The sequence below is a fragment of the Thalassophryne amazonica genome, chromosome 9, assembly GCF_902500255.1.
Source record: "Thalassophryne amazonica chromosome 9, fThaAma1.1, whole genome shotgun sequence".
In the NCBI taxonomy this organism is placed as follows: domain Eukaryota; kingdom Metazoa; phylum Chordata; class Actinopteri; order Batrachoidiformes; family Batrachoididae; genus Thalassophryne; species Thalassophryne amazonica.
The window spans coordinates 29,179,357-29,205,726 of NC_047111.1; the positions used below are offsets into that span (position 1 = coordinate 29,179,357).

General features: G+C 40.3%; 1 protein-coding gene and 1 long non-coding RNA gene across 2 annotated transcripts in view; both read right to left on the bottom strand.

Annotated features, from left to right (window-relative positions):
* Nucleotides 1–14,249: 14,249 nt before the first annotated feature.
* On the bottom strand, nt 14,250–15,938 carry LOC117516950. The gene is made up of 2 exons (XR_004562593.1): nt 14,840–15,938; nt 14,250–14,752 (listed from the first exon to the last, which is right to left on the bottom strand). It is a non-coding gene; the product is annotated as an uncharacterized LOC117516950 (long non-coding RNA).
* A 109-nt stretch (nt 15,939–16,047) lies between these two features.
* The window catches only part of tlcd3a (TLC domain containing 3A), a 118,503-nt gene continuing 108,180 nt past the window's right edge, over nt 16,048–26,370 (bottom strand). The window contains exons 4-5 of the mRNA XM_034177841.1: nt 23,538–23,633; nt 16,048–18,941 (exon numbers count right to left, since the gene is read on the bottom strand). Of these exons, the coding sequence (XP_034033732.1) occupies nt 18,633–18,941; nt 23,538–23,633 (405 nt within the window). The 3' untranslated portion in view covers nt 16,048–18,632. The remainder of the gene's footprint in view (nt 18,942–23,537; nt 23,634–26,370) is intronic.

The following is a 26,370-nucleotide window of genomic DNA, read 5'->3' on the forward strand; positions in this document are numbered from 1 at the left end:
CTGAGTGTGCGAACTCACACTGATCAAAACTGTTTCTGTTCTCTGCCAGCAGTACCAGGTCTGACAGCTGGAGATGGCAGCCACCTGGGGCTCCAGGACGTGGCGGCTCTGGTGTTCTTCAGATCCGTTGGCGGTGAGGGCCGTGTGGGATCCGGCTCAGTTCAGGACGGATGTCTCCTATCTTCAAGCCTGCCCACACGTCACTCAACATTTAATTGTCTGTGGTACCAAAACTGTATTTGTCTGTATTCCGTTGTGCACTTCACAACATTAAATTGTTACTGTTTGGCTTATCCATTGTCCGTTCATTTAACACCCCCTGTTGTGGGTCCATGTTCCTACACCTTCACAACAACTACTTCATCATAAATATAGTCCAAGACATATACAGTGACTTGGAAATGGTCATGTATTCATCCTTGCACCAGCAATAAAAATGATTATTTAGAGGTATTATACCAAAGCATTCCATCCAGCATTTTGACTAGTTGACTATTTTCTATTTGTCGAATAGTTGAAAGCCATATATTAAGTTAATTTAACCCTTAAAAGAACAGACCTGCTGGAGCTGCCACCACTCCCTTCACTCAGTGAAGAAAGTGTGTGAACCTTGGCAGGTGAATTAGTTCAAACAGATAGTCTATGCCTAGTACATAAATGAACGCAGGTGTTGTCTTCATGTTTATGCTGTTTTTTTGTATTTGTGCTGTTATTTGTTGAAATGTCACATTTGAGTTTCACCATGAAGATTCAAAATTGGCTTAATTCATTCAAATATAGTCAAATATTTGTTGTCGATTAGTCAGTGACTAATAGTATCACACTATTCGACTAATGATTTTCACTTGAGTGGAATGATGCACCATGCATCATTGCATTGGATCAATTTGTGTTAAAAATGTGTTAATCCAAGTTAAAACCCATCTAAAATCTCAAAATGATGCCTTTACAGTATGCTTGTGATCTCACTGATCTGTATATATTACTGCATAGCTCATTGGCCCACACACTCCGTACAATCCGCTGAAGCAAACTGGCGGCCATCTTGCCACTCCCAACTTATACAGACCGCACATAGACAGCTTATTAGAACGTCAACAATTTCAAGTAATAACTGAGCTGATTCGCTCATTTGCTTATTTTTGTTCTTCAGATAAAGTAAGATTGATCCCTCCTAATCTATGCGTGCCATGATTAACTATTTGATTTCTTTTCTTTCTTTTATTCCTTTGACACTTTCTTCCCTTCTATTCTCACTTACTCATATCTCACTGGGACAAATACTCAATTCTAAAAATTATCATTCTTTAATCAAAGTTTATACAAGTTTGTGGAATCATCAGCAAGCTTTTATATCTATCTATGTGTGTGTGTGTGTGTGTATTGGTACAATATCATGAACAAAAGTGGATGGATAACAAAAGTCATGATGGATAATATAAAAATAGTGGATTTTTTAAATAGTTGCACTAAAAGAATATAACGCCACTTAACTAGCTACAGGACAATTAGTTTTCCCTGCAATGACATTTATTACACACAGCTGAGCCTCAGCCTAATATAAGTACTAAAGCTTGTAGCAACAACGCCTAAAGCTCCAAAACTAAGCACAAGAAGACATAATAAATGTCTTAAAATAGTTCGTCCAACACAAACACAACATGTGGCTCCACATGTTGTGTTAATAAGCCACTTATTATTATTAATATGCATATGTCATGGACATGAACGAGCAAAGCTCGTCAGCATGTTACCATGTCATTTAGGTTCTTCAGACTTTATTTTGAGTAAATGCTTCAAGGGAGCATTAGCATGACTAAAACCTTTCAGCTTCTGGCTCTGCCCCCCATACACCCCACCTTTTTAAGCATTTTTCTTTTTTTGCCTTTCAGCTGACCCCCGAATTAAAGCCCCCTTAACCCCCTCCCACTTTAAGCATTTTTTTTTAATGTAGATGTAAATTAATATTCAAAGTTTTCAGCTAGTTGACAGTAGGGCTGTACAATATGGCCAAATTGTCTCAATATTGTCATGTAAATGTCACTTATATACATGCTGTCCATATTCTTGAGCCGCTTAGGTGGGTAGGGAGAGTTTCCATGGGATAAAACCAGGCACCTCAGTGGCACTACTCTTTTTTTTTTTATTAAGATATTTAGGTGTACCTTAGTAAACACTAGAGTTCCACCTTAGATTTGGAATGTATAATAGAAGATATACCTTACTGAATTTTCATATCAATATGATATACGATATGACTATGATTTGACACAAAGTGCAGCAACAGTGAAAATGAAACATTCTTAAATCAATAATAATACCACACTCATTTTGCAATCATCATAAGGTTAGGAGACTGTGCCCTCCAAAAGCTTTTGGAACACTTGGAATTTCACACATTTTAATTTGTTTATGCCATTTTAAATACAAGAAATACAAAAAAAATAAAGAATAAAAATTCCTAAAATTATCTTCCTCAAACTCAAACTGAAAGCAAATCTCTAAAACTTGATAATACCTGTAAATAATAATCACTTTTATTGCCAGTTTTCTTTAGACAAGTCAGGGGATGGAAACATGAACATTTCCAAGTCACTGAATATGTCAATCAATCAATCAATTTTTTTTTTTATATAGCGCCAAATCACAACAAACAGTTGCCCCAAGGCGCTTTATATTGTAAGGCAAGGCCATACAATAATGATGTAAAACCCCAACGGTCAAAACGACCCCCTGTGAGCAAGCACTTGGCTACAGTGGGAAGGAAAAACTCCCTTTTAACAGGAAGAAACCTCCAGCAGAACCAGGCTCAGGGAGGGGCAGTCTTCTGCTGGGACTGGTTGGGGCTGAGGGAGAGAACCAGGAAAAAGACATGCTGTGGAGGGGAGCAGAGATCGATCACTAATGATTAAATGCAGAGTGGTGCATACAGAGCAAAAAGAGAAAGAAACAGTGCATCATGGGAACCCCCCAGCAGTCTACGTCTATAGCAGCATAACTAAGGGATGGTTCAGGGTCACCTGATCCAGCCCTAACTATAAGCTTTAGCAAAAAGGAAAGTTTTAAGCCTAATCTTAAAAGTAGAGAGGGTGTCTGTCTCCCTGATCTGAATTGGGAGCTGGTTCCACAGGAGAGGAGCCTGAAAGCTGAAGGCTCTGCCTCCCATTCTACTCTTACAAACCCTAGGAACTACAAGTAAGCCTGCAGTCTGAGAGCGAAGTGCTCTATTGGGGTGATATGGTACTACGAGGTCCCTAAGATAAGATGGGACCTGATTATTCAAAACCTTATAAGTAAGAAGAAGAATTTTAAATTCTATTCTAGAATTAACAGGAAGCCAATGAAGAGAGGCCAATATGGGTGAGATATGCTCTCTCCTTCTAGTCCCCGTCAGCACTCTAGCTGCAGCATTTTGAATTAACTGAAGGCTTTTTAGGGAACTTTTAGGACAACCTGATAATAATGAATTACAATAGTCCAGCCTAGAGGAAATAAATGCATGAATTAGTTTTTCAGCATCACTCTGAGACAAGACCTTTCTGATTTTAGAGATATTGCGTAAATGCAAAAAAGCAGTCCTACATATTTGTTTAATATGCGCTTTGAATGACATATCCTGATCAAAAATGACTCCAAGATTTCTCACAGTATTACTAGAGGTCAGGGTAATGCCATCCAGAGTAAGGATCTGGTTAGACACCATGTTTCTAAGATTTGTGGGGCCAAGAACAATAACTTCAGTTTTATCTGAGTTTAAAAGCAGGAAATTAGAGGTCATCCATGTCTTTATGTCTGTAAGACAATCCTGCAGTTTAGCTAATTGGTGTGTGTCCTCTGGCTTCATGGATAGATAAAGCTGGGTATCATCTGCGTAACAATGAAAATTTAAGCAATACCGTCTAATAATACTGCCTAAGGGAAGCATATATAAAGTGAATAAAATTGGTCCTAGCACAGAACCTTGTGGAACTCCATAATTAACTTTAGTCTGTGAAGAAGATTCCCCATTTACATGAACAAATTGTAATCTATTAGACAAATATGATTCAAACCACCGCAGCGCAGTGCCTTTAATACCTATGGCATGCTCTAATCTCTGTAATAAAATTTTATGGTCAACAGTATCAAAAGCAGCACTGAGGTCTAACAGAACAAGCACAGAGATGAGTCCACTGTCCGAGGCCATAAGAAGATCATTTGTAACCTTCACTAATGCTGTTTCTGTACTATGATGAATTCTAAAACCTGACTGAAACTCTTCAAATAGACCATTCCTCTGCAGATGATCAGTTAGCTGTTTTACAACTACCCTTTCAAGAATTTTTGAGAGAAAAGGAAGGTTGGAGATTGGCCTATAATTAGCTAAGATAGCTGGGTCAAGTGATGGCTTTTTAAGTAATGGTTTAATTACTGCCACCTTAAAAGCCTGTGGTACATAGCCAACTAACAAAGATAGATTGATCATATTTAAGATCGAAGCATTAAATAATGGTAGGGCTTCCTTGAGCAGCCTGGTAGGAATGGGGTCTAATAAACATGTTGATGGTTTGGATGAAGTAACTAATGAAAATAACTCAGACAGAACAATCGGAGAGAAAGAGTCTAACCAAATACCGGCATCACTGAAAGCAGCCAAAGATAACGATACGTCTTTGGGATGGTTATGAGTAATTTTTTCTCTAATAGTTAAAATTTTGTTAGCAAAGAAAGTCATGAACTCATTACTAGTTAAAGATAATGGAATACTCAGCTCAATAGAGCTCTGACTCTTTGTCAGCCTGGCTACAGTGCTGAAAAGAAACCTGGGGTTGTTCTTATTTTCTTCAATTAGTGATGAGTAGAAAGATGTCCTAGCTTTACGGAGGGCTTTTTTATAGAGCAACAGACTCTTTTTCCAGGCTAAGTGAAGATCTTCTAAATTAGTGAGACGCCATTTCCTCTCCAACTTACGGGTTATCTGCTTTAAGCTACGAGTTTGAGAGTTATACCATGGAGTCAGACACTTCTGATTTAAAGCTCTCTTTTTCAGAGGAGCTACAGCATCCAAAGTTGTCTTCAATGAGGATGTAAAACTATTGACGAGATACTCTATCTCCCTTACAGAGCCTAGGTAGCCACTCTGCACCGTGTTGCCACATGGCATTAGAGAACACAAAGAAGGAATCATATCCTTAAACCTAGTTACAGCGCTTTCTGAAAGACTTCTAGTGTAATGAAACTTATTCCCTACTGCTGGGTAGTCCATCAGAGTAAATGTAAATGTTATTAAAAAATGATCAGACAGAAGGGAGTTTTCAGGGAATACTGTTAAGTCTTCTATTTCCATACCATAAGTCAGAACAAGATCTAAGATATGATTAAAGTGGTGGGTGGACTCATTTACTTTTTGAGCAAAGCCAATAGAGTCTAATAATAGATTAAATGCAGTGTTGAGGCTGTCATTCTCAGCATCTGTGTGGATGTTAAAATCGCCCACTATAATTATCTTATCTGAGCTAAGCACTAAGTCAGACAAAAGGTCTGAAAATTCACAGAGAAACTCACAGTAACGACCAGGTGGACGATAGATAATAACAAATAAAACTGGTTTTTGGGACTTCCAATTTGGATGGACAAGACTAAGAGACAAGCTTTCAAATGAATTAAAGCTCTGTCTGGGTTTTTGATTAATTAATAAGCTGGAATGGAAGATTGCTGCTAATCCACCGCCCCGGCCCGTGCTACGAGCATTCTGACAGTTAGTGTGACTCGGGGGTGTTGACTCATTTAAACTAACATATTCATCCTGCTGTAACCAGGTTTCTGTTAGGCAGAATAAATCAATATGTTGATCAATTATTATATAATTTACCAACAGGGACTTAGAAGAGAGAGACCTAATGTTTAATAGACCACATTTAACTGTTTTAGTCTGTGGTGCAGTAGAAGGTGCTATATTATTTTTTCTTTTTGAATTTTTATGCTTAAATAGATTTTTGCTGGTTATTGGTAGTCTGGGAGCAGGCACCGTCTCTACGGGGATGGGGTAATGAGGGGATGGCAGGGGGAGAGAAGCTGCAGAGAGGTGTGTAAGACTACAACTCTGCTTCCTGGTCCCAACCCTGGATAGTCACGGTTTGGAGGATTTAAGAAAATTAGCCAGATTTCTAGAAATGAGAGCTGCTCCATCCAAAGTGGGATGGATGCCGTCTCTCCTAACAAGACCAGGTTTTCCCCAGAAGCTTTGCCAATTATCTATGAAGCCCACCTCATTTTTTGGACACCACTCAGACAGCCAGCAATTCAAGGAGAACATGCGGCTAAACATGTCACTCCCGGTCTGATTGGGGAGGGGCCCAGAGAAAACTACAGAGTCCGACATTGTTTTTGCAAAGTTACACACCGATTTAATGTTAATTTTAGTGACCTCCGATTGGCGTAACCGAGTGTCATTACTGCCGACGTGAATTACAATCTTACCAAATTTACGCTTAGCCTTAACCAGCAGTTTCAAATTTCCTTCAATGTCGCCTGCTCTGGCCCCCGGAAGACAATTGACTATGGTTGCTGGTGTCGCTAACTTCACATTTCTCAAAACAGAGTCGCCAATAACCAGAGTTTGATCCTCGGCGGGTGTGTCGTCGAGTGGGGAAAAACGGTTAGAAATGTGAATGGGTTGGCGGTGTACACGGGGCTTCTGTTTAGGGCTACGCTTCCTCCTCACAGTCACCCAGTCGGCCTGCTTTCCCGGCTGCTCGGGATCTGCCAGGGGGGAACTAACGGCGGCTAAGCTACCTTGGTCCGCACCGACTACAGGGGCCTGGCTAGCTGTAGAATTTTCCACGGTGCGGAGCCGAGTCTCCAATTCGCCCAGCCTGGCCTCCAAAGCTACGAATAAGCTACACTTATTACAAGTACCATTACTGCTAAAGGAGGCCGAGGAATAACTAAACATTTCACACCCAGAGCAGAAAAGTGCGGGAGAGACGGGAGAAGCCGCCATGCTAAATCGGCTAAGAGCTAGTAGCTACGCTAAGCTAGCGGATTCCTAAAAACACGCAAAGTGAATAATGTGTAAATAATTTAGAGGTGATTCAGCAGAATGAGTGCTTTAGTTAAGGCACGTAAAGATTACACTGGGAAACAAATCGTAATCTAGATAACTAGATCAATCTAACTGCGCAGATTAAACAGCTAACAGATACAGAAAAACACCGCTGTGCTCCGGAACAGGAAGTGATACAATACCGCAGTGAGAGCCAACCACCAGTAGAGGCAAGCAAGAGTCTTGCCTCTACTGGTGGACTTTATGTCTTGGACTTTATTTACATAATTTATGAACTACAAAAGTTTCTTTCACCAAAACATCAAATCTCGGCTTTCATCTCAAATGTACTTTCTGTCAAATTGTAGCTGAACTTTCAGGTCTTCTTTTTAAGAAAATCCTCCTCTATACCACTTCATCAGGAAGCTGGATTTTATATTTTTAATTAATTTATATCAAGTTGTAGAGATTTGCTTTCAGTTTGAGTTAAGGAAGATAATTTTAGAAAAAAAATATAATTGAAATGGAATAAACAAATTAAAATGTGTGAAATACCAAGTGTTCCAATACTTTTGAGATCAATTGAGAAACACTGAGGAGCACCATCTTACATCTCATATATAGTGCAGCAGATGAGAATATTTAGAGTGGAATCCTGCAAATGGTGATACAAGCATCAAATTCAGCACAAATAATCCATAGACATTAACTCTTTAAAAAAAAACTGATTGGCACTTGAATTTTCAATAGGCAGCCAGGTAGGGGTCAACTGAAGAATTACACAGGGGTCAAAATTAAAAGATTCTCCAATCATTGAAAACTACACCACATTATTTGCCTGGTGAAAGCAGCAAGAATGGTGACAAAGGTCGGTTTCAGTTTGTACAGGGATCAAAAGTTAAAGTTGCTCCATTAATTTTGCTCCAGCTGTATTTGTGCTGAATTTAATGCTTGTATCACCATTTGAAGGATTGTTTCAGGTATCTGTTGCACTAATAAGCCAACATAGCATGAACCAGCTGCTGTCTGTTAGCTTAAACATAAGGCATCCCAGATTTAAGGAGAAATGCTGCTTTTAACAACCTGGACCTCATTTCTGGCATAAAATACGGTCGTTTGCTCACCAATATAAGTTTGGTGTCATTAGAAGTCCATAGTTCAAACTATGTGTTCAGTTCAAATCTGAGGTAAATATTTTTATTCTTCTACTAAGATGGATTAGAACTCTTTGTGGTACACAGCACAACTACTGGACAGGAGGAACCTAGCAGTCAATGTGACTCACTAATTTGAAAAGGCACGTTTTTCAACCAGACATGTGGTGCCGTGATATGTCAATCATCTGTGTCCAATCAGATTTCAGGGGAGTCCAGTGAAACCTCATCCTCAGCCTCTGCTCTAGCTTCAACCATGCCAAGAAGTGTTCAACATTTCCTGTTCCACTGACTGAAAAGTTGGTACTTCCTGTTTGAGTGTTAGCTTGTCACTGAGTTCCCGCAAGATTCCATGGGATCTTGTCTGTCAATCCAGGAAGTGTTTGACATTTGAACATTTGCTGTTTTACTGTGGATTTGAAAATTGGCACTTCCTGTTTAGGATGCCCTGTACCATGAGTGAGCTTCGCGTCGCTGCGTGACGCTTCGCTCATATTACACTATGTAACAAATTTTTATTTTTTTGTTCCTGGATACACAGTATGTTTTCCTAACCTGTTATGCCTTAAATAAATAGAAAATCGCTGTTATTCCACAGAAACTTTGCTTCTGTGATCAAGACAATGATATTTTGAAATTTGTCTGTTTTCAAGAATATTCTCAATTCGCCTTCACTACTACTGAGTAGTCTTCTAGAATATTCTTTAACTGTTAGAACTGTCCAGAATTTTCTAGAAGTTTCCAGAATTATCTAGAAATTTAAAGAAACTTTTAGAACTTTCTAGAACGTTAAAAAAAATAAAATCAATGTTTGTGCTGAATGTAGTCATTTTTCCATAGACTTTAGACATAAGCAGTTGAAATATAACACTTAGAAGCCAGGAACAAAAATTGTGTTACATAGTCTTATCTTTGCCTATGTGCTGGAATAAGGGAGAAAACTCTTCAAATTATTGTTCATTACTTCCCATTTCAATCATACTCACAGGTGAAATTTTCATCCACAGCCTTTGAACTGGCACTTTGCGCAGTTTACAGCTGCACGTGAAGGTGTTTTTTAACAATATGACAAAGAATAAAGTTACGTGCACCTCATTAAAGCAAAGAGCGTTCAGGAGCGGGATATCGAAGTGGTAATATGGTGGCTGGTTTGCAATATATACAGATCAGTGTTGTGATCTATTTGTTATATCCTTTCTAAAGCTGTCAGTTGTGAGGTCACGACAGTGATGGGGTTCCATCGTTGATCCCAAACAGCAGTTAAATTCATCACCATCACACTTTTGACTAAAACATCTTTGACGATGATGATTTTAGCATTTGTCAAATGACAAATGGTAAGAAATGGTAGATGGCTTTAACACCAGATGAAAAGAATTGCTTGCTGATAACAACAATAAAAAAAAAAAAAATAACAATAATAATAATAATAATAAAGGACACTTAAAGAAGGCACAAGACCGAATGAAATCCACAGACCCACATGGTTTTTCTTTGACTAGTTTTAAGTAAAACTTTATTTAAAAATCTTCAAGAAAATAATCAAAGAGCAAACCAGTCATTATTATAATGAACAGTTGATTTTTTTTGTTCTTTTTTGAGAATTGTATAACTCTGAAAGCAAGAAAACCCAGTGAGAATGAATTCAAAAGACCAGCAGGAACTCAAACTCAGCAGACCTAAAATTGTCTCATCCCTGATTAAAGCACAAAGTGAACTAGTGCCCCCCCACTGATCCACCCCCAAAAAATCTGAAATGAACATAAGGCCTGGCCTGTAGCGGTATCATAATAAAAATGTTCTAAAGGTGTGCCAGAACCTCATCTGCATAGATAAATTTGACAGAACAAGGGAAACAGTCCATTAAGTCAAACACAATGAGCTGGCTATAAAGCCTGTATGACAGACAATATTGTCCAAGAATAGTTGACAAATATTGACTCCAGGGTCCAGAGGGAAACCAATCCTGGAATCATTTTAAAATAATTAAATTTTTTTTTAATGTGAACAAATAAGTGAAGCATGTGACAGACATTAAGCAGATGCTCTAACAAAATACAGCTACATATATATATATAACAAAAATATAAACGCAACACTTTTGGTTTTGCTCCCATTTTGTATGAGATGAACTCAAAGATCTAAAACTTTTTCCACAGACACAATATCACCATTTCCCTCAAATATTGTTCACAAACCAGTCTAAATCTGTGATAGTGAGCACTTCTCCTTTGCTGAGATAATCCATCCCACCTCACAGGTGTGCCATACCAAGATGCTGATTAGACACCATGATTATTGCACAGGTGTGCCTTAGACTGCCCACAATAAAAGGCCACTCTGAAAGGTGCAGTTTTATCACAGCACAATGCCACAGATGTCGCACGATTTGAGGGAGTGTGCAGTTGGCATGCTGACAGCAGGAATGTCAACCAGAGCTGTTGATCGTGTATTGAACGTTCATGTCTCTACCATAAGCCGTCTCCAAAGTCGTTTCAGAGAATTTGGCAGTACATCCAACCAGCCTCACAACCGCAGACCACGTGTAACCACACCAGCCCAGGACCTCCACATCCAGCATGTTCACCTCCAAGATCGTCTGAGACCAGCCACTCGGACAGCTGCTGAAACAATCGGTTTGCATAACCAAAGAATTTCTGCACAAACTTTCAGAAACCGTCTCAGGGAAGCTCATCTGCATGCTCGGCGTCCTCATCAGTGTCTCGACCTGACTCCAGTTCGTCGTCGTAACCGACTTGAGTGGGCAAATGCTCACATTCCCTGGCATTTGGCACGTTGGAGAGGTGTTCTCTTCACGGATGATGCGAAGGAGATGTGTTGCACTGCATGAGGCAAATGGTGGTCACACCAGATACTGACTGGTATCCCCCCCCAATAAAACAAAACTGCACCTTTCAGAGTGGCCTTTTATTGTGGGCAGTCTAAGGCACACCTGTGCACTAATCATGGTGTCTAATCAGCATCTTGGTATGGCACACCTGTGAGGTGGGATGGATTATCTCAGCAAAGGAGAAGTGCTCACTATCACAGATTTCAACTGGTTTGTGAACAATATTTGAGGGAAATGGTGATATTGTGTATGTGGAAAAAGTTTTAGATCTTTGAGTTCATCTCATACAAAATGGGAGCAAAACCAAAAGTGTTGCGTTTATATTTTTGTTGAGTATATATACGAGGTCTACTAGAAAAGAAACCAACAGTTTTATTTAAAAAAAAAACTATATGGATTTGAATCACGTGTGTTTACATCAGCCAAGCTTGAACCCTCGTGCGCATGCGTGAGTTTTTTCATGCCTGTCGGTGACGTCATTTGCCTGTGAGCACGCCTTGTGGAAGGAGTGATCCAGCCCCCTCGTCGGATTTTCATTGTCTGAGAAGTTGCTGAGAGACTGGCGCTGTGCTTGATCAAAATTTTTTCAAAAACTGTGAGGCACATCCGAGTGGACACCATTCGATAAATTCGTCCGGTTTTCGGTGAAAATTTTAATGGCTGATGAGAGATTTTGGATTGTTTCTATCGCTGTAAGGACTTCGCCCGGAGCGGGACGTCGCACAGTGCTCCGAGGCGACGTCATCATCCTGTTTCAAGCTGAAAACCTCTGAATTTAAGCCTCTGTTGACCCAGGACATCGTGAGAGAACAGAGAACTTTCAGAAGAGGTTGGAATCAGCAGTTTATCTGGACATTCCACTGTTAAAAGAGATTTTTTTAATGAAAGACGTGCAGACGGATTGGCGCGTCGGCTCGCAGCTGGCGCGGTGCGCCCGCCACAGGAAAAACACCTCAGTGTTGATAACCATTTGTAAAATCCAGGCCGCTTTTGGTGGCTTTCAGTTGAGTGAGTATCTGAGAAATTGTTTAACAGCAGGGCATGTTCCAACTTGTCCTTAAGGTTTCCAACGGAGGTGTTTTTCCTGTGGCGGGCACGCCGCGCCGGCTGCGAGCTGACACGCCAATCCGTCCGCACATCTTTCATTAAAAAAATCTCCTTTAACAGTGGAATGTCCAGATAAACTGCTGATTCCGACCTCTTCTGAAACTTCTCTGTTCTCTCACGACGTCCTGGGTCAAGAGAGGCTTAAATTTGGAGGTTTTCAGCTTGAAACAGGATGACGTCGCCGCCTCGGAGCGCTGCGCGACGTGCCGCTCCGTGGGAAGTCTTTTACAGCAATAGAAACAATCCAAAATCTCTCATCAGCCATTAAAATTTTCACCGAAAACCAGCCGAATTTATCGAATGGTGTCCACTCGGATGTGGCTCACAGTTTTTGAAAAAATTTTGATCAAGTACAGCGCCAGTCTCTCAGCAACTTCTCAGACAATGAAAATCCGACGAGGGGGCTGGACCACTCCTTCCACAAGGCGTGCTCACAGGCGAATGACGTCACCGACAGGCGTGAAAAAACTCTCGCATGCCCACGAGGGTTCAAGCTTGGCTGATGTAATCACATGTAATTCAAATCCATATGGTTTTTAAAAAAAATAATAAGGTCGGATACTTTTCTCACAGACCTCGTATATATATATATATATATATATATATATATATATATATATATATATATATATATATATATATATATATATATATATATATATATATATATATATATATATATATATAAATTCTCAATAACTACAACAATGCTTCAGATGATTATAGACACAAACCATAAGTGTAGCTTTCAGGTAAAAAGTGAAGCTCTATAATTAAGACAAGGAGTTAAAAACATTGATTATATAATCACCTGATATAGCAACACATTTAACCATCAACTGACCCTTTTTTGAGAGCCACAATCACAGACATAATACCTTCCATGTTGCACAGCTTATGTAGGTCAACAGTAATGACTGTGTCCCCATATTGTCAAGTACAAATGCGCGTGTGTGTTCAAGTCTACAGACACCTGCTGGCTGCTTTCTCTACAGACTCTCACTCCAGGTGCGGCTACGTCATGTCACGGCTGCCCTACGGTTGACCATACGGTCACATTAGCTACAAATGACGGCGACAAGCAGGTGGCTTTGTTGCTTGATGGGAGCGCACATGCTATTATGTCTCGTAAATCACTTCAGAGGTGTTATTTGTTGACAAAAACAGCGTTTTCACATTTAGAAGTCTTTATTTCTTGCCAATTTTAACAAAATACATGATAAACATATTACATTTACACAGAAATAAGCTGTTTTGGAGTGTTTTCTGCCAACTTGGTTTATTTTGTTTGAGGTGATGTCACGTTGCCTTTTGTCACTGGGATTGGCAGTCGCCGTGTCGTCCCACTTGGTATTTACATAAAATAGACTTTTGGCCCCACCTCGCTGGTGGCAGAGTGACTGTTGTCTCTTGGCGTTGCATAATCCTCATTCTGATTAAAAATGAATGGCAAGTCTTGTCGCTAATGTGACCGTAGCTTTAGCTCTATCATACATGCGGCATTTTGATTTGGTAATTTTTTTCCTAATTTGTCTGCTACTACAATGGCGGAGTACTCTATGCAGCTACACAATTTATATTGTGCATGTTTTAATCTTACAGTTCATAGTCTACATGTTTTATTTTATTATAGTTTGAATGGATTCACTGTCCCATTTATGAGTTGATTTCCTGTCGGGCTTGATTTGCTTTGTGCAAATTGTCACCTGTCCCATCTGGTTCGATCAACAAAACAAGCAAAAATACAATGCTGGTGTGATTCTCCTCGGTCAATTCTGGAACGTGCCTGGATCTCACTGAGGTGCTGTCGGTGGAATCACAGGCGTTGACAAGAATGCCCGCAATCTACTTTCAATGTCATTATACAGCTTGTTATCCAATCCTGCCACTGTCTGTAGATTTCCATTAATTCCCATGCACATCTGTGCCTTCCTAATATGGCGGCAGTAGTGACGTCTCACAGTGAGGCTCGTGCAGCATCTAGTGTATTAAATGTGCATTTAAAACACATCAACAGTAAAACTGCCCCATAATGGCTCTGACTGCACAGTGTTAACGCTCCAGTGTCACACAGAGAGCAATAAATAATACACAAATGTTCTTGTCAGTATAGCAAATAACTTAATCAGTCCTTTATATTTAAAATGTAGATGTACAGCAAGCTAATATAAAAGCATTTTCAAGTAGGAACCTTTTAGTTTAGTTTGCGGCATTTAAGAAACATTATGTATCAATTTTCAACTTCAAAATCACTTTGGTGGTACACGCCACCAAGTCGTCAGCTAGCTATAGGAAGAAGCTGGAAGGTGCAATTTATGTTCATGACAGTGGTGTAACGTGAAGTGCACTCCATGTGATTGTCAGGAGGACATCCCAAAAAGACGTGAATACACTTCAAAGACATCTGGTGCAGACATAGACCTTGGGTCAAGTAAATTTTGGTACAGATCCAGATCAAGGGGTGGATCTGACCTTTAATCTCTATATCTTAATCCTTCAATCCCATAATCAGGAATATTGATCAAAGGCAGAATCCTCATCAATAGCTGTTTAAGTTTAACAAAAAGTCTTAATGATCTCATGGCAGAAATTTTAACAAATCAATGATAGAAAAGTCTTGTAACAGAAGCCTTGATGATTTGACAACAGACATTTTAAACAATCTGTTAACATAAATGTTAATTTTACAGTTTATGACATAACTCATCATGATTTGATGATTTATGTTTTAACAATCTGACAAAGTTTAAAGAACTCATGTTGTAAGTCTTAATCTGATTATAGAAATCATAATGATTTGATGACAGATGTGTGTGTCTACAATGTGATAAATATCTTAAAATGATTACAGAAATCTTAATATTTGATGTGCTAATGATCTCACAATAGAAATCTTGAATTAAAGAATTGTTAATGATATCATGGCAAATGACTGAACAATCAGAACTGTCTTAACCTGGTGACAGAAATCATAATGATTTGAGGACAGATATTTTAATAATCTGTTAACATAGTAAATCTATCAACAGAATTCTTTGTGATTTAGTAATTTTAACAATCTTACAAAACCTGAAGATCCCATGATGGAAGTCTTTGTCATCAAATCCTTAAGAGTTCTATGATCAGACTAAAATTTTAATAATCTGTCAACAAAAATCTTAAAATAAATGTTATAATTACGTCAGAACTCTTCATGATTCGATGACTTACACTTGAACAATCTGATAAAACCTAAACATCTCATGATGTAAGTCTTAGTCTGATTATACGTAGAAATCTTAAAGACTTGATGACAAACATTTTAATCTGTCAACATAAATCTTAATCTTAAAATAAATTTTATATCTATGTCAGAGCTCTTCATGAATTGATGATTTACACTTGAGAACAATCTTACAAAACCTAAAGATCCCATGATGGAAGTCTTCGTCTGATTACAGAAATCTTAATGATTTGATGAAAGACATCTAAACATTTGATGATAAATATCTAAAATGATTACAGAAATCTTAATGATTTGATGGCAAGTGTTAATGTTCTAACAATAGAAATCTTAGATTTGATAGGTAATCTGATAAATATCTCAATCCGATGACACAAATCTTAATAATTTGAAGACAGAAGTGTTAATGATACAAATCTTAAATTTGTAAAATAAATTTTATTGACTTGATGGTAGCTGTGTCAACAATTTGACACACCCCTTTACTGGGGTAGTGGGTCCCTTCGGCTGCTCCCTTGTTTGCACTCGGGGTTGCCACAGCAAATCCAAGGTGGATCTGCATGTTGAATTGGCACAGGTTTTACGCCGGATGCCCTTCCTGACGCAACTTCACATTACATGAAGAAATGTCGCAGGGGTGGGATTTGAACCCGGAACCTTCTGCACTGAAACCAAGCGCATTAACCACTTGGCCACCATGCACCCCTTTATTGGGATAGAGCAGATATTTTGTACTGAATCAGCACAGCAGCAGTTAGCAGTGATAAATATCAGAACCAAATAAGGTGCCTAGTTATTTCTCCAAACCCTAACTATATGAAATCATTAACTACTGTTTACTGTAAGCCCAGGTCATTCTTAAACAACTCTCCTCTTCTTCACGCCCCACGATTCATCAGTTTTTTTTCCAGTCTTGTTTCTGTGCATGTTCACTGACAGTCGGTGACTCTTTAGACTTTATTTAGAACATTTACTTCCTGTTGGTGCTGCTTGATGTCTCACAGCAGTCGTGTAACATGTTATGAGTCAGGCAGAATATCAACTATATTGTAGTTCTGAGCTGTAATTACATGATTTAATTTTCTCCATAAAATTCACAGTCCCCTGAGCAATGATGTGTACACCATGATTTGAGTGTACGTACTTTATCACGTACTTTATTCGCACTCACCGCTTCTGTGGGATGGACTAAGATATGAAAAAGAAGACTGGGTTTTTGTTGCACATTTGGAAGCTCAATCATAAGCTAAACATAGGGTTAAAGTCACTGTTACATTTTAAAGACGTGAATCTAACTCTCGCGTTCACAGACATGCATTATAGAAGGACACGGCCTACAACCGTGACAAATGCTTGCCCATGAAGGTAACCTAGTGAGCGGTTTGACAATGGAACACACTGGACTTGCACCATGTGATGTGTGCAAAAACAACCATAACATAACCGCAGTATAACTTTAACTACTGATGTCAGGGGATGTACGACAACGTTCCAGATTCCATAGAAATGCAAGGGATTATCAAAGTATGTCGAAGTTCATGAAGGGGGGGGGGGCAAATTTTCAAACATCTTAAGAATCCAACCACAGTTACAACAAGACCAGGGCCTCCATTTATCAACCATGTGTACATTTCTATACAAAGTATAGAGTTTACCAACTTGTCATTAGAAATGTATGTAAATATATGCACAGCATGTAATGGTAGAAAAGGGAAACTGGAACTAGAAAGCATTGCAACCTCATTGACATATGGGTTTTTTGTGCTCAAATTAATAAGAACACAATTAGCATTATATCGAGTTAGACAGACACATGTAGCCTCATTGGTGTCAAAACCTACAAAAGACACCTGTGTGAACTAAACAGCAGCTTCTGATCTCATCCCCTCATCCTGCAATTTTATACTAAAAATGAGACCTCATTATTTACAGTACTCAGCTTTTATTGGGAAAAATTAATATTGACAGCAGCGTGGTAACATCAAAGGAACGCAAAGGATTCTTGGACGACTGCAATGATAAATAACTGTCTAGCTATTCGGTTAATTGGAAAGTTTTATGGTAGTTGTGTAGAGTGTATTAAAGTTTCTTAAAACTTGTTAAAATTATGTCCCTAAGTGATTTTGGTATCACCATAAGGGAATTCTTATGACAAATAGTTGGATTTAAAACTACTGGTGGATGGGTCATTGCCATCTAGTGGCGCATTTATTTTATTTTTTTATTTTTATTTTTCATCTTACTGTTGTGCCTACACATAATCATCTTTGTGTCTGTTTCACAACCGTTTGTTTTCTTCACTCTCTTAGCCCTTATTTTGGTGATGAACACAGCAGATACAAACAAAAAACTGATGTTTTCTTACCACATATGATTAACTGAGGGTGTTTTTGAATGCATATGACCATGAATGTGCACAGATTTATTAACGCCAGATACTTATTGATGTGAGTATGATCGGCATCCGCCTGTTTGATAAATACAGATTTTTTTTTCTTTTTTGTACTTATACACATACTGACTTTTGTTCATATGTCAGCATTTAGAACCTTTTCTACACAGTTTGACAAATGAAGGCCCTGGACACAAAGAGAGAATGTCCCAGTGTAGACAGATTCAAACTGGCACCTTCCAGAATGCATATCTATGAAAGTCAGAACGGGGCTTTAAACATTATTAAGGTTTTACGTGGAGATAAAGAGTTTTCCTCGCTGTCCTGCTAAGACTGCCTTAATTCACCCTGTTCTTCCTCCTGCTCTGTGCGTAAAATGAATGGATGGAAGTGCATCACATGAACACAAAGACATGACAGGTCACAGTTAAACAATAATAAATACAACCCATGGTAACAGCCAGTAATGTACCTTTTAAGAAATGTTCCTCGAGGGCAGAGGCTGTAAACATGGAAGAATACAACTATCACGACTTCCCAAAGGAGATCGTCTTCATGTCACCTACTTCACGTCTCGACCTTCTTCACTGTTGTAAAGAAAGACGGCAAAACACACCAACAAGATCCAAGCTCGAGCCACTTCATTAAAAAACCCCCCAAAAACAAAAACCCTCAGATGATCAAACTTCATGACGAGAAGTAGTTTACAGGTTCGAAGGTCCTGTGTTGAAAATGTCTGTAAGTGCAGAAAACTAATGCATAGTCCTGACTGACTGAAGTTCTAATAAAAGTTGAGTTTAAAAGCTAAAACTAGCAGCTTGCAGAAGTAGTTGCATTAGGAGCCGATTATGTGGTTCGAGTGAGTAAATCTGATCTGAAAATCACTCATCCTTAGAACTGACTGTGACAGCAGCCGCGGGAGGCGTTTCAGGCCTGAGGCGGCTGCGTTTGAAGAGACGGTAGCCCTTTCGGCAAAGCAGGACAAACCAGTAGACCTGCGGTGCCAAGATACATGAGTTGCCCAGGTTGGCAGCCAGTGGCAGGTGGAAAGGCACACTGTAGAGCGGGATGCCGTAGTGTTGGCCATACATCCAGTACATGTAGGGGAAGAGGGCGATGCGACACATGAAGAAGGTGAACAGGACCATTGCACCGTTGACTTTGTGCAGAAAACAGCTCTGGAGGCCGAGCTAGTAGAAGAAAAAAGAAAGAGAGGAAGAAAATGATGGAGATAAAGATGACATTTTCAAAGAGCCTTAAATGCAGTTTCATATTTGATTACATTGACTGTTGAAACTGACCGGGGGGGGGGGGGGGGGATAGGTGCCGCTTGGTGCTGAAGCCGTGACTTTCAGCTTTCAGCTTCATACTTATGCTGCATTCAAGACGACTCAGAAAGCCCAAATTGGAAACTCCCACAAACTGCATTCACTTGATGTACTCAGAAAACAATATGGATGCACACAGCAACATATTTATGCTTTGTTGTCTTTACAATGAAGACATATATAAGTTAAGTTGCTTTTGGGGATTTTTTGCACTACCTACAAAAAAAATGCCACAAAATATTTGCATGTATAAAACTTATGTTACTGTATCTTGCATCTCGTCATGATGTTCGACAATTTCAAAATAATTTCAACGATGTCATTGTCTGTATGGTTGTAATTTTTATATGAAAAAGGCATCTTTATTTTTTGTGCTTATGGTCTTAAAAATTGTGTCAAGTATTCAGTATTTTCTTGGGTGATGGTATCGAGTTTGAAGTTCCACTGTTGTGACAACCAGAGTTTGCATAAATCTGTGAATCTATACTGCTGTAGTGACCATGTGCAGAAAAATGGCAGGAGGCAAAGATAAAATTCTCAAATGTCCAGAAAATGTTGTGAAATAATCAGTTTTACCCCAAGGAAGAAGCAGAGGGTGAAAAACTAAACTGAAACAAATGTACTGACTCATTTACAATTTGTGACAATAAGATCTGTGTGATGTTCAAAGCTATGAAGACGAAAGAAAAAGTCAATGCTTATCCAAAAAAAAAAAAAAAAAAAGTGAATTTTGTGCACGGATCCAACCGTTAAAGAAACTTGAGAAGGCAAATTGGTAACCAGTCATCTCAATTGCACTTTACCAAATTATAAGTTGTACCTCCTAAAAAAAAAAAATTGCAGAGGAAGAGCCCACATACAGTAGTGTTCAGAATAATAGTAGTGCTATGTGACTAAAAAGATTAATCCAGTTTTTGAGTATATTTCTTATTGTTACATGGGAAACAAGGTACCAGTAGATTCAGTAGATTCTCACAAATCCAAAAAGACCAAGCATTCTTGATATGCACACTCTTAAGGCTATGAAATTGGGCTATTAGTAAAAAAAAAAGTAGAAAAGGGGGTGTTTACAATAATAGTAGCATCTGCTGTTGACGCTACAAACTCAAAACTATTATGTTCAAACTGCTTTTCTGGCAATCCTGTGAATCACTAAACTAGTATTTAGTTGTATAACCAGTTGTATAACCACAGTTTTTCATGATTTCTTCACATCTGCGAGGCATTCATTTTGTTGGTTTGGAACCAAGATTTTGCCCGTTTACTAGTGTGCTTGGGGGCACTGTCTTGTTGAAACACCCATTTCTTCAGCATAAGGCAACATGACCTCTTCAAGTATTTTGACATATCCAAACTGATCCATGATACCTGGTATGCGATATATAGGCCCAACACATAGTAGGAGAAACATGCCCATATCATGATGCTTGCACCACCATGCTTCACTGTCTTCACTGTGAACTGTGGCTTGAATTCAGAGTTTGGGGGTCGTCTCACAAATTGTCAGCGGCCCTTGGACCCAGAAAGAACAATTTTACTCTCATCAGTCCACAAAATATTCCTCCATTTCTCTTTAGGCCAGTTGATGTGTTCTTTGGCAAATTGTGACCTCTTCTGCACATGTCTTTTATTTAACAGAGGGACTTTGCGGGGGATTCTTGCAAATAAATTAGCTTCACACAGGCGTCTTGTAACTGTCACAGTACTTACAGGTAACTCCACACTATCTTTGACCATCCTGGAGCTGATCAATGGGTGAGCCTTTGCCATTCTGGTTATTCTTCCATCCATTTTGATGGTTGTTTTCCGTTTTCTTCCACGCGTGTTTTTTTTTTTTTGTCCATTTTAAAGCATTGGAGATCATTGTAGATGAACAGCCTATCATTTTTTGCACCTGCGTATAAGTTTTCCCCTCTCCAATCAACTTTTTAATCAAACTACGCTGTTCTTCTGAACAATGTCTTGAACGTCCCATTTTCCTCAGGCTTTCAAAGAGAAAAGCATGTTCAACAGGTGCTGGCTTCATCCTTAAATAGGGGACACCTGATTCACACCTGTTTATTCCACAAAACTGACGAACTCACTGACTGAATGCCACACTACCATTATTGTGAACACCCCCTTTTCTACTTTTTTTTTTTCACTGGAACGGCACCAGATGTCAGCAAGGTCCTGGAAGCCAGCGGTCTCTTCCCGTCTTACATCACCAGTTTAATAACACGCACCGCCTCTGACGGCAGCACGCGTGTGCTCGTCAAAGTGCAGGAAATGAGCCCGGGTCGAACTAATCAAAGAACAATCAGTAGGCGAAGAGTCCGGAGCCAGGAAGAGACGACAGGACCGCAGCTGTGTTTTTAAAGAAACCCGGCCATTAATTATTGATGGTGCAGCCACCGTGCTGCAAACCAAATGGAACGAAGAAACTCAGGTGTTTGGTGATGCACGGCCACCTGAGCACGAATGACGACAGAAAAACACTGCAGTCCATGAAACGGTGCATCTAATTCATGATTTCACATCTTTTAATAAATAAATAGATTAACAAAAGGACACTCAGAGGGCAATAAGAATTATTTTCCCCATCAGATGTGTGATGAGAAAGAGATAAAAGGTAAAACTCTTTACGTAGAGTCGCATCACAAACACATTTTAATCCACTCCTCGATTTGGGGTCTACACACACAAAAATCAGGCATCAAAAAATATATTATAGTGTTTGTGGCCAGACAGATGATCAAAGAGGCGAAGAGCCTCTGTCGATTAAAAAAACAAAACATTCATTTACCATCCTTGATATCAGAAAAAAGTGATGAGGGAGGGCGGATTTTTTTCTTACAAACAGAGAACAAACAATACAGCAAAACTTTGAGGCTGGGAAATGAAACTTCCCTTTTAGAACGATGGCAAAACCAGCTTCACAGCTCTGCAATAGTATTTGATTAACATACACAAAAATATAAACATAATGCCAGAAGTAGCCTATGAAAAAATTCGTGGGCCAGACCAAGCGACCGGAACTACCAAGTGTGAGTGCTTTTGGCACTAATGAGTTGCCATAGAGGAAGCGACTGCGGAAAAACTCACCTTGCAACCGTTAGGACCTCCGGGTCCAAGTTACCTCCACTGTACAGTGTACCACATGCATACTGGCTGTAAATATCGCTCGTGGTCTCCTTGGGGGTACGCTCACCCCGGACTGTGGCTTCAGCTTCTTGGGTTTGTCAGCAATCTGTATCACGATAAACGGCATCATCCTCGCATATGTGGTTGTCAGTGATGACAAGCGCTAACTTTCAGGTCCAGCTTGGTAAACTTCGGCCGTCTTCGGCTAAAGCACACTTGCCACCTAACGGACGTGCTGGTTCTTGCACCAGCTGTACCGCCGTCAATAAAATTTGCCAAAAAAAAAAAAAAAAAAAAAAAAAAAATCACGCGGCCCGATTTCAGCATGCGGGCAGGGATGATAAACTAATGTTTCTTTTTTTTTATTGGGCCTTAGCGGAGGTAACCTGTGATCAAGCTCAAAATATTACGGTCCACTCTGTAACACTAACTGCTTGCATGTATTATATCAGTAGTCATAAATCTTTTGTGATTAAATGAAACGAAATGGTCAATCTGTGTATGTGTGACTGCAAAAATATGATATATTAAACTGAATACGAAAAGCCAAAGATCCCTCCTTGAAGATATATGGCCCTGTGATAGACTGTCCAGGGTGCACCCCACCTCTCAGTCCATGACTCCTGGGATAGGCTCCAGCACCCCCGTGACCCTTAACTGGACTAAGCGGGTATAGTAAATGGATGGATAGGTTTATAGGAAAAACTGTGCTTCTAAGATTCATGGACAGACAAGGTGATTTGTGTGTAACACCCCCTTTGCAAACATTCCTTATTTTCATCATTAACTTATTTTGAAAAAGTAAAAAGCAAAGTAGCATTTGTCTTTTTTATTTTCTATGCTGATCTGAAGACAGATCTCAACTGTGGCTTCTGTGATCCATGACACCCAGACATGAACTCCTACTATTTTCTTTTCAATCTACATACTGTAAAAATTAAAAGCATAAGCAATTCCCAGTCTAACCTCATCCCAAATGGCCCTCTGTCAATCCCATCATCCTTTGCATGCCAGAGATGTTGATTTTGCTTATTCATTGGATCTTCATCAAGTTGCTATACATCATAGTCCGCCTATACACTGCGAGAGCTGTGCAGGGCGGTGGCTTCTACAGTATCCATGGACAAGCACCAACCCAATGGGCCTCAGGGATTCTGAAGGTCTCCCTACCTACAGTCATTCTAATCTTTCCACATTTTGCTTTGAGGGGGAAAAAAGCAATCCTCCAACACAGTGATTTGTGACAACATCAACACTGTAACCGATATTTATTTATTTATCTTCACTTAAGCAGAAACTGGTTCTGCCTTCCCCTCTGTGTACGTGCTGCCTCACCTGTATAAGTATTTTCCCCAGTGAGACGAACGGTGTGCTGAGCTCTGTAAGAAACAGGCAGCCAATGAAGAAATCCCCCTGAGCCTTCCTGAAGAACTGAGGAACAGAGATGACACACAGAGTGAGCAAACAAACATCGGCATGGAAAGAACACAGCTGACATTCACAGGCAATGCCAGGAAACTCATCACAGGATGGGAGTAGGATTTGACTGGTGGACATGAAGACCGTGAGGGCTACAGTAACCTGACATTTGACCCAATCACTGTGACCTTCACCCAAATGACTGCCTTCTGGCTGACCTTGCCAGGGAAATCCTGGAATCCATCTAAGTGTCTGTCATATTTGGCCCAAATCATGAGGGAAAATAAAATTCCTTGACTTTTGCCCAAATTAATTCTTTGACGGAAAGTTCAGGGTCAGCCTTCAATGACGTACTGAATTTGGAAGAAAAGGTACAAATAAAGATATGTTTTTGGCCCCACTATTGACCGCTGGCAAATCTGACTTTCCTGGGCAATTCTGGAACCCACCACGATATGTGTATCAACTTTAGTGCAACTAGGAGTGAAACACTCCATTTACTTTTATCTCAATAACTGACCTTTGGCAAATTTGACCTTCCCTGGGAAAATCTGGAACCCTCCTTCATGTGTATACCAGGTTTGGGGCAAATGGCAATCTAAAAATGAAATATGACCTTTGGCTGAATGACCTTGACCTTTGCCAAAATAAGCACTTTAAGGGGTTTTGTCATCTAATGTAAAAATGGCTAACAACCTGGGAGGAGTAGGAGAACAAACAGACAGTTAAACATTTCTAAAATTTATAGCATGATGTATTTTCAAAGTGCCATATTCTGGGATTGAACCCCTTACTATCAAGTGTATTACAAAAATATTTATTTTGGAAAAAAAAAATCCTTTCAAGAAATAAACAAAATGCTGTGGTGTTGAAGAGCAGTCAACATTGAACTGTTTTTTAACACAAACGTACAAAGCCACAACAACAAAAGCAAGCGTCTTACGCTACCACATCTTTAAAACGTGAGATAAGTAATGACCCGAGCCTTGAAATATTGACCAGTGACACGGGGCTACGTGGCTGCAGAGGCCACTCGAGAACACATGAGTCAGTCTGAATGTCATCCAGACAAAAGACGAGAAGTGCCTGGCAGGCGGGCACACTGTGTGCTGATGATGAATAAAGTATAAGCACATCCAGACGTGGCCATTCCATCTGCCCCATGGAAGAATGACTGAGCCCATGGACGGCAACTCTACACCACTTGTCTAACTACCTGGTCATCTCATCCCACCACCAGCTGTCACGGATGTGTGAGGATGTGTTACCTTTATCCAAATGAATGCTGTCAGATTCTGGACAGGGCACAATTTAAACATTGCACCTAACCTCTTCAAGGTCAAATGTGCATTTCAATAAGAAATGTTTTCCACGTTGTGCTACTTAAAGAATGGAGACAAAGAATACAGTATTTAGGAGCCCAATCTGTTGTGTGGGCCGCCAGAAGAGGAGGTACTGCTGGCCCACCACCAGAGGGCGCCCTGCCTGAAGTGCGGGCTTCAGGCACGAGAGGGCGCTGCTGCCATGGACACAGCCGGGGGTGACAGCTGTTGCTCATTACCTCTTGACAGCTGTCACCCATCTACTCAACATCATCTCACTCCATAAAGACCAGACGTCATCTCCACCTCGTTGCCGAGATATCATACTTCATAGGAGGTAATACTCTCAGCCTTTTTGTGAGATTTGTAACTCTGTTATTTTGCAGGAGAACCGGTCGTTTGTGAGGAGGCTGTGCAAGACGGCGCTCCTTTTCAGCTGAGACCGCTGCAACATATTGAATGAGAGGTGGAGGTGGCATTCCCACCGTTGTTGTTACTGGGTGTACACACACCCACACTTGACTGTCTTTGTTCTTCGCCAGCAGTACCAGATCCGACAGTCGGGGACGGTGATCACCTGGGAATTCGGGACTTGGCGGCTCCAGTATTCACCAGGTTCTGGGGCGGCGGAAATCGTGTGGTTCCGGCTCTTCTCAGGACAGACGTCTTCTATCCTCGAGCCTGCCCACACGTCACCTCTGTGTATTGACTGTTATGATATTCTGTGATTGTCTGTATGTTCGTTGTGCACATTCACAACATTAAATTGTTACTTTTTGGCTCATCTATTGACCGTTCATTTGCGCCCCCTGTTGTGGGTCCGTGTCACTACACTTTCCCAACAGGATATCTCGGCCAGCGTCATGGACTCCGAGGGGCGTCACCCGGCTGTTGAACGACCAATGGGAGAGCAGGGAGCACAGGCGTCTGCAGGAGACGTGATTGGTGAGCTGCAGCACATTCTCACCGCCTTTACGGCTCGGTTGGATCAAATGACTGAGCAAAACATCCTCCTGAACCGCAGGGTGGAGGCTCTCTCCGCACAGATGGCGGCAAGCGCTCAGGGCGCTGCTGCGGCTCGTCCTCCTGCCGACCCTGTGCAGGATATAAACGTTCCAGTGGTGGTTCAACAACCCCTCCCACCATCCCCTGAAGCATACATAAGCCCTGTAAAATAGCTTATGTGATTGCTCTGCTTCGGGGTAAAGCACACGCCTGGGCTACGGCGCTCTGGGAACAGAACTCACGGTTGTTATCAGCATACACTGGGTTTGTGGGGGAGTTCAGAACAGTGTTTGATCATCCTAACAGAGGAGAGACCGCTTCAACTGTGCTGCTGTCAATGAGACAGGGACGCGAGAGCGCAGCCGCTTATGCAGTCAACTTCCGCATCGCAGCTGCGAGGTCCGGCTGGAATAACGTTGCGC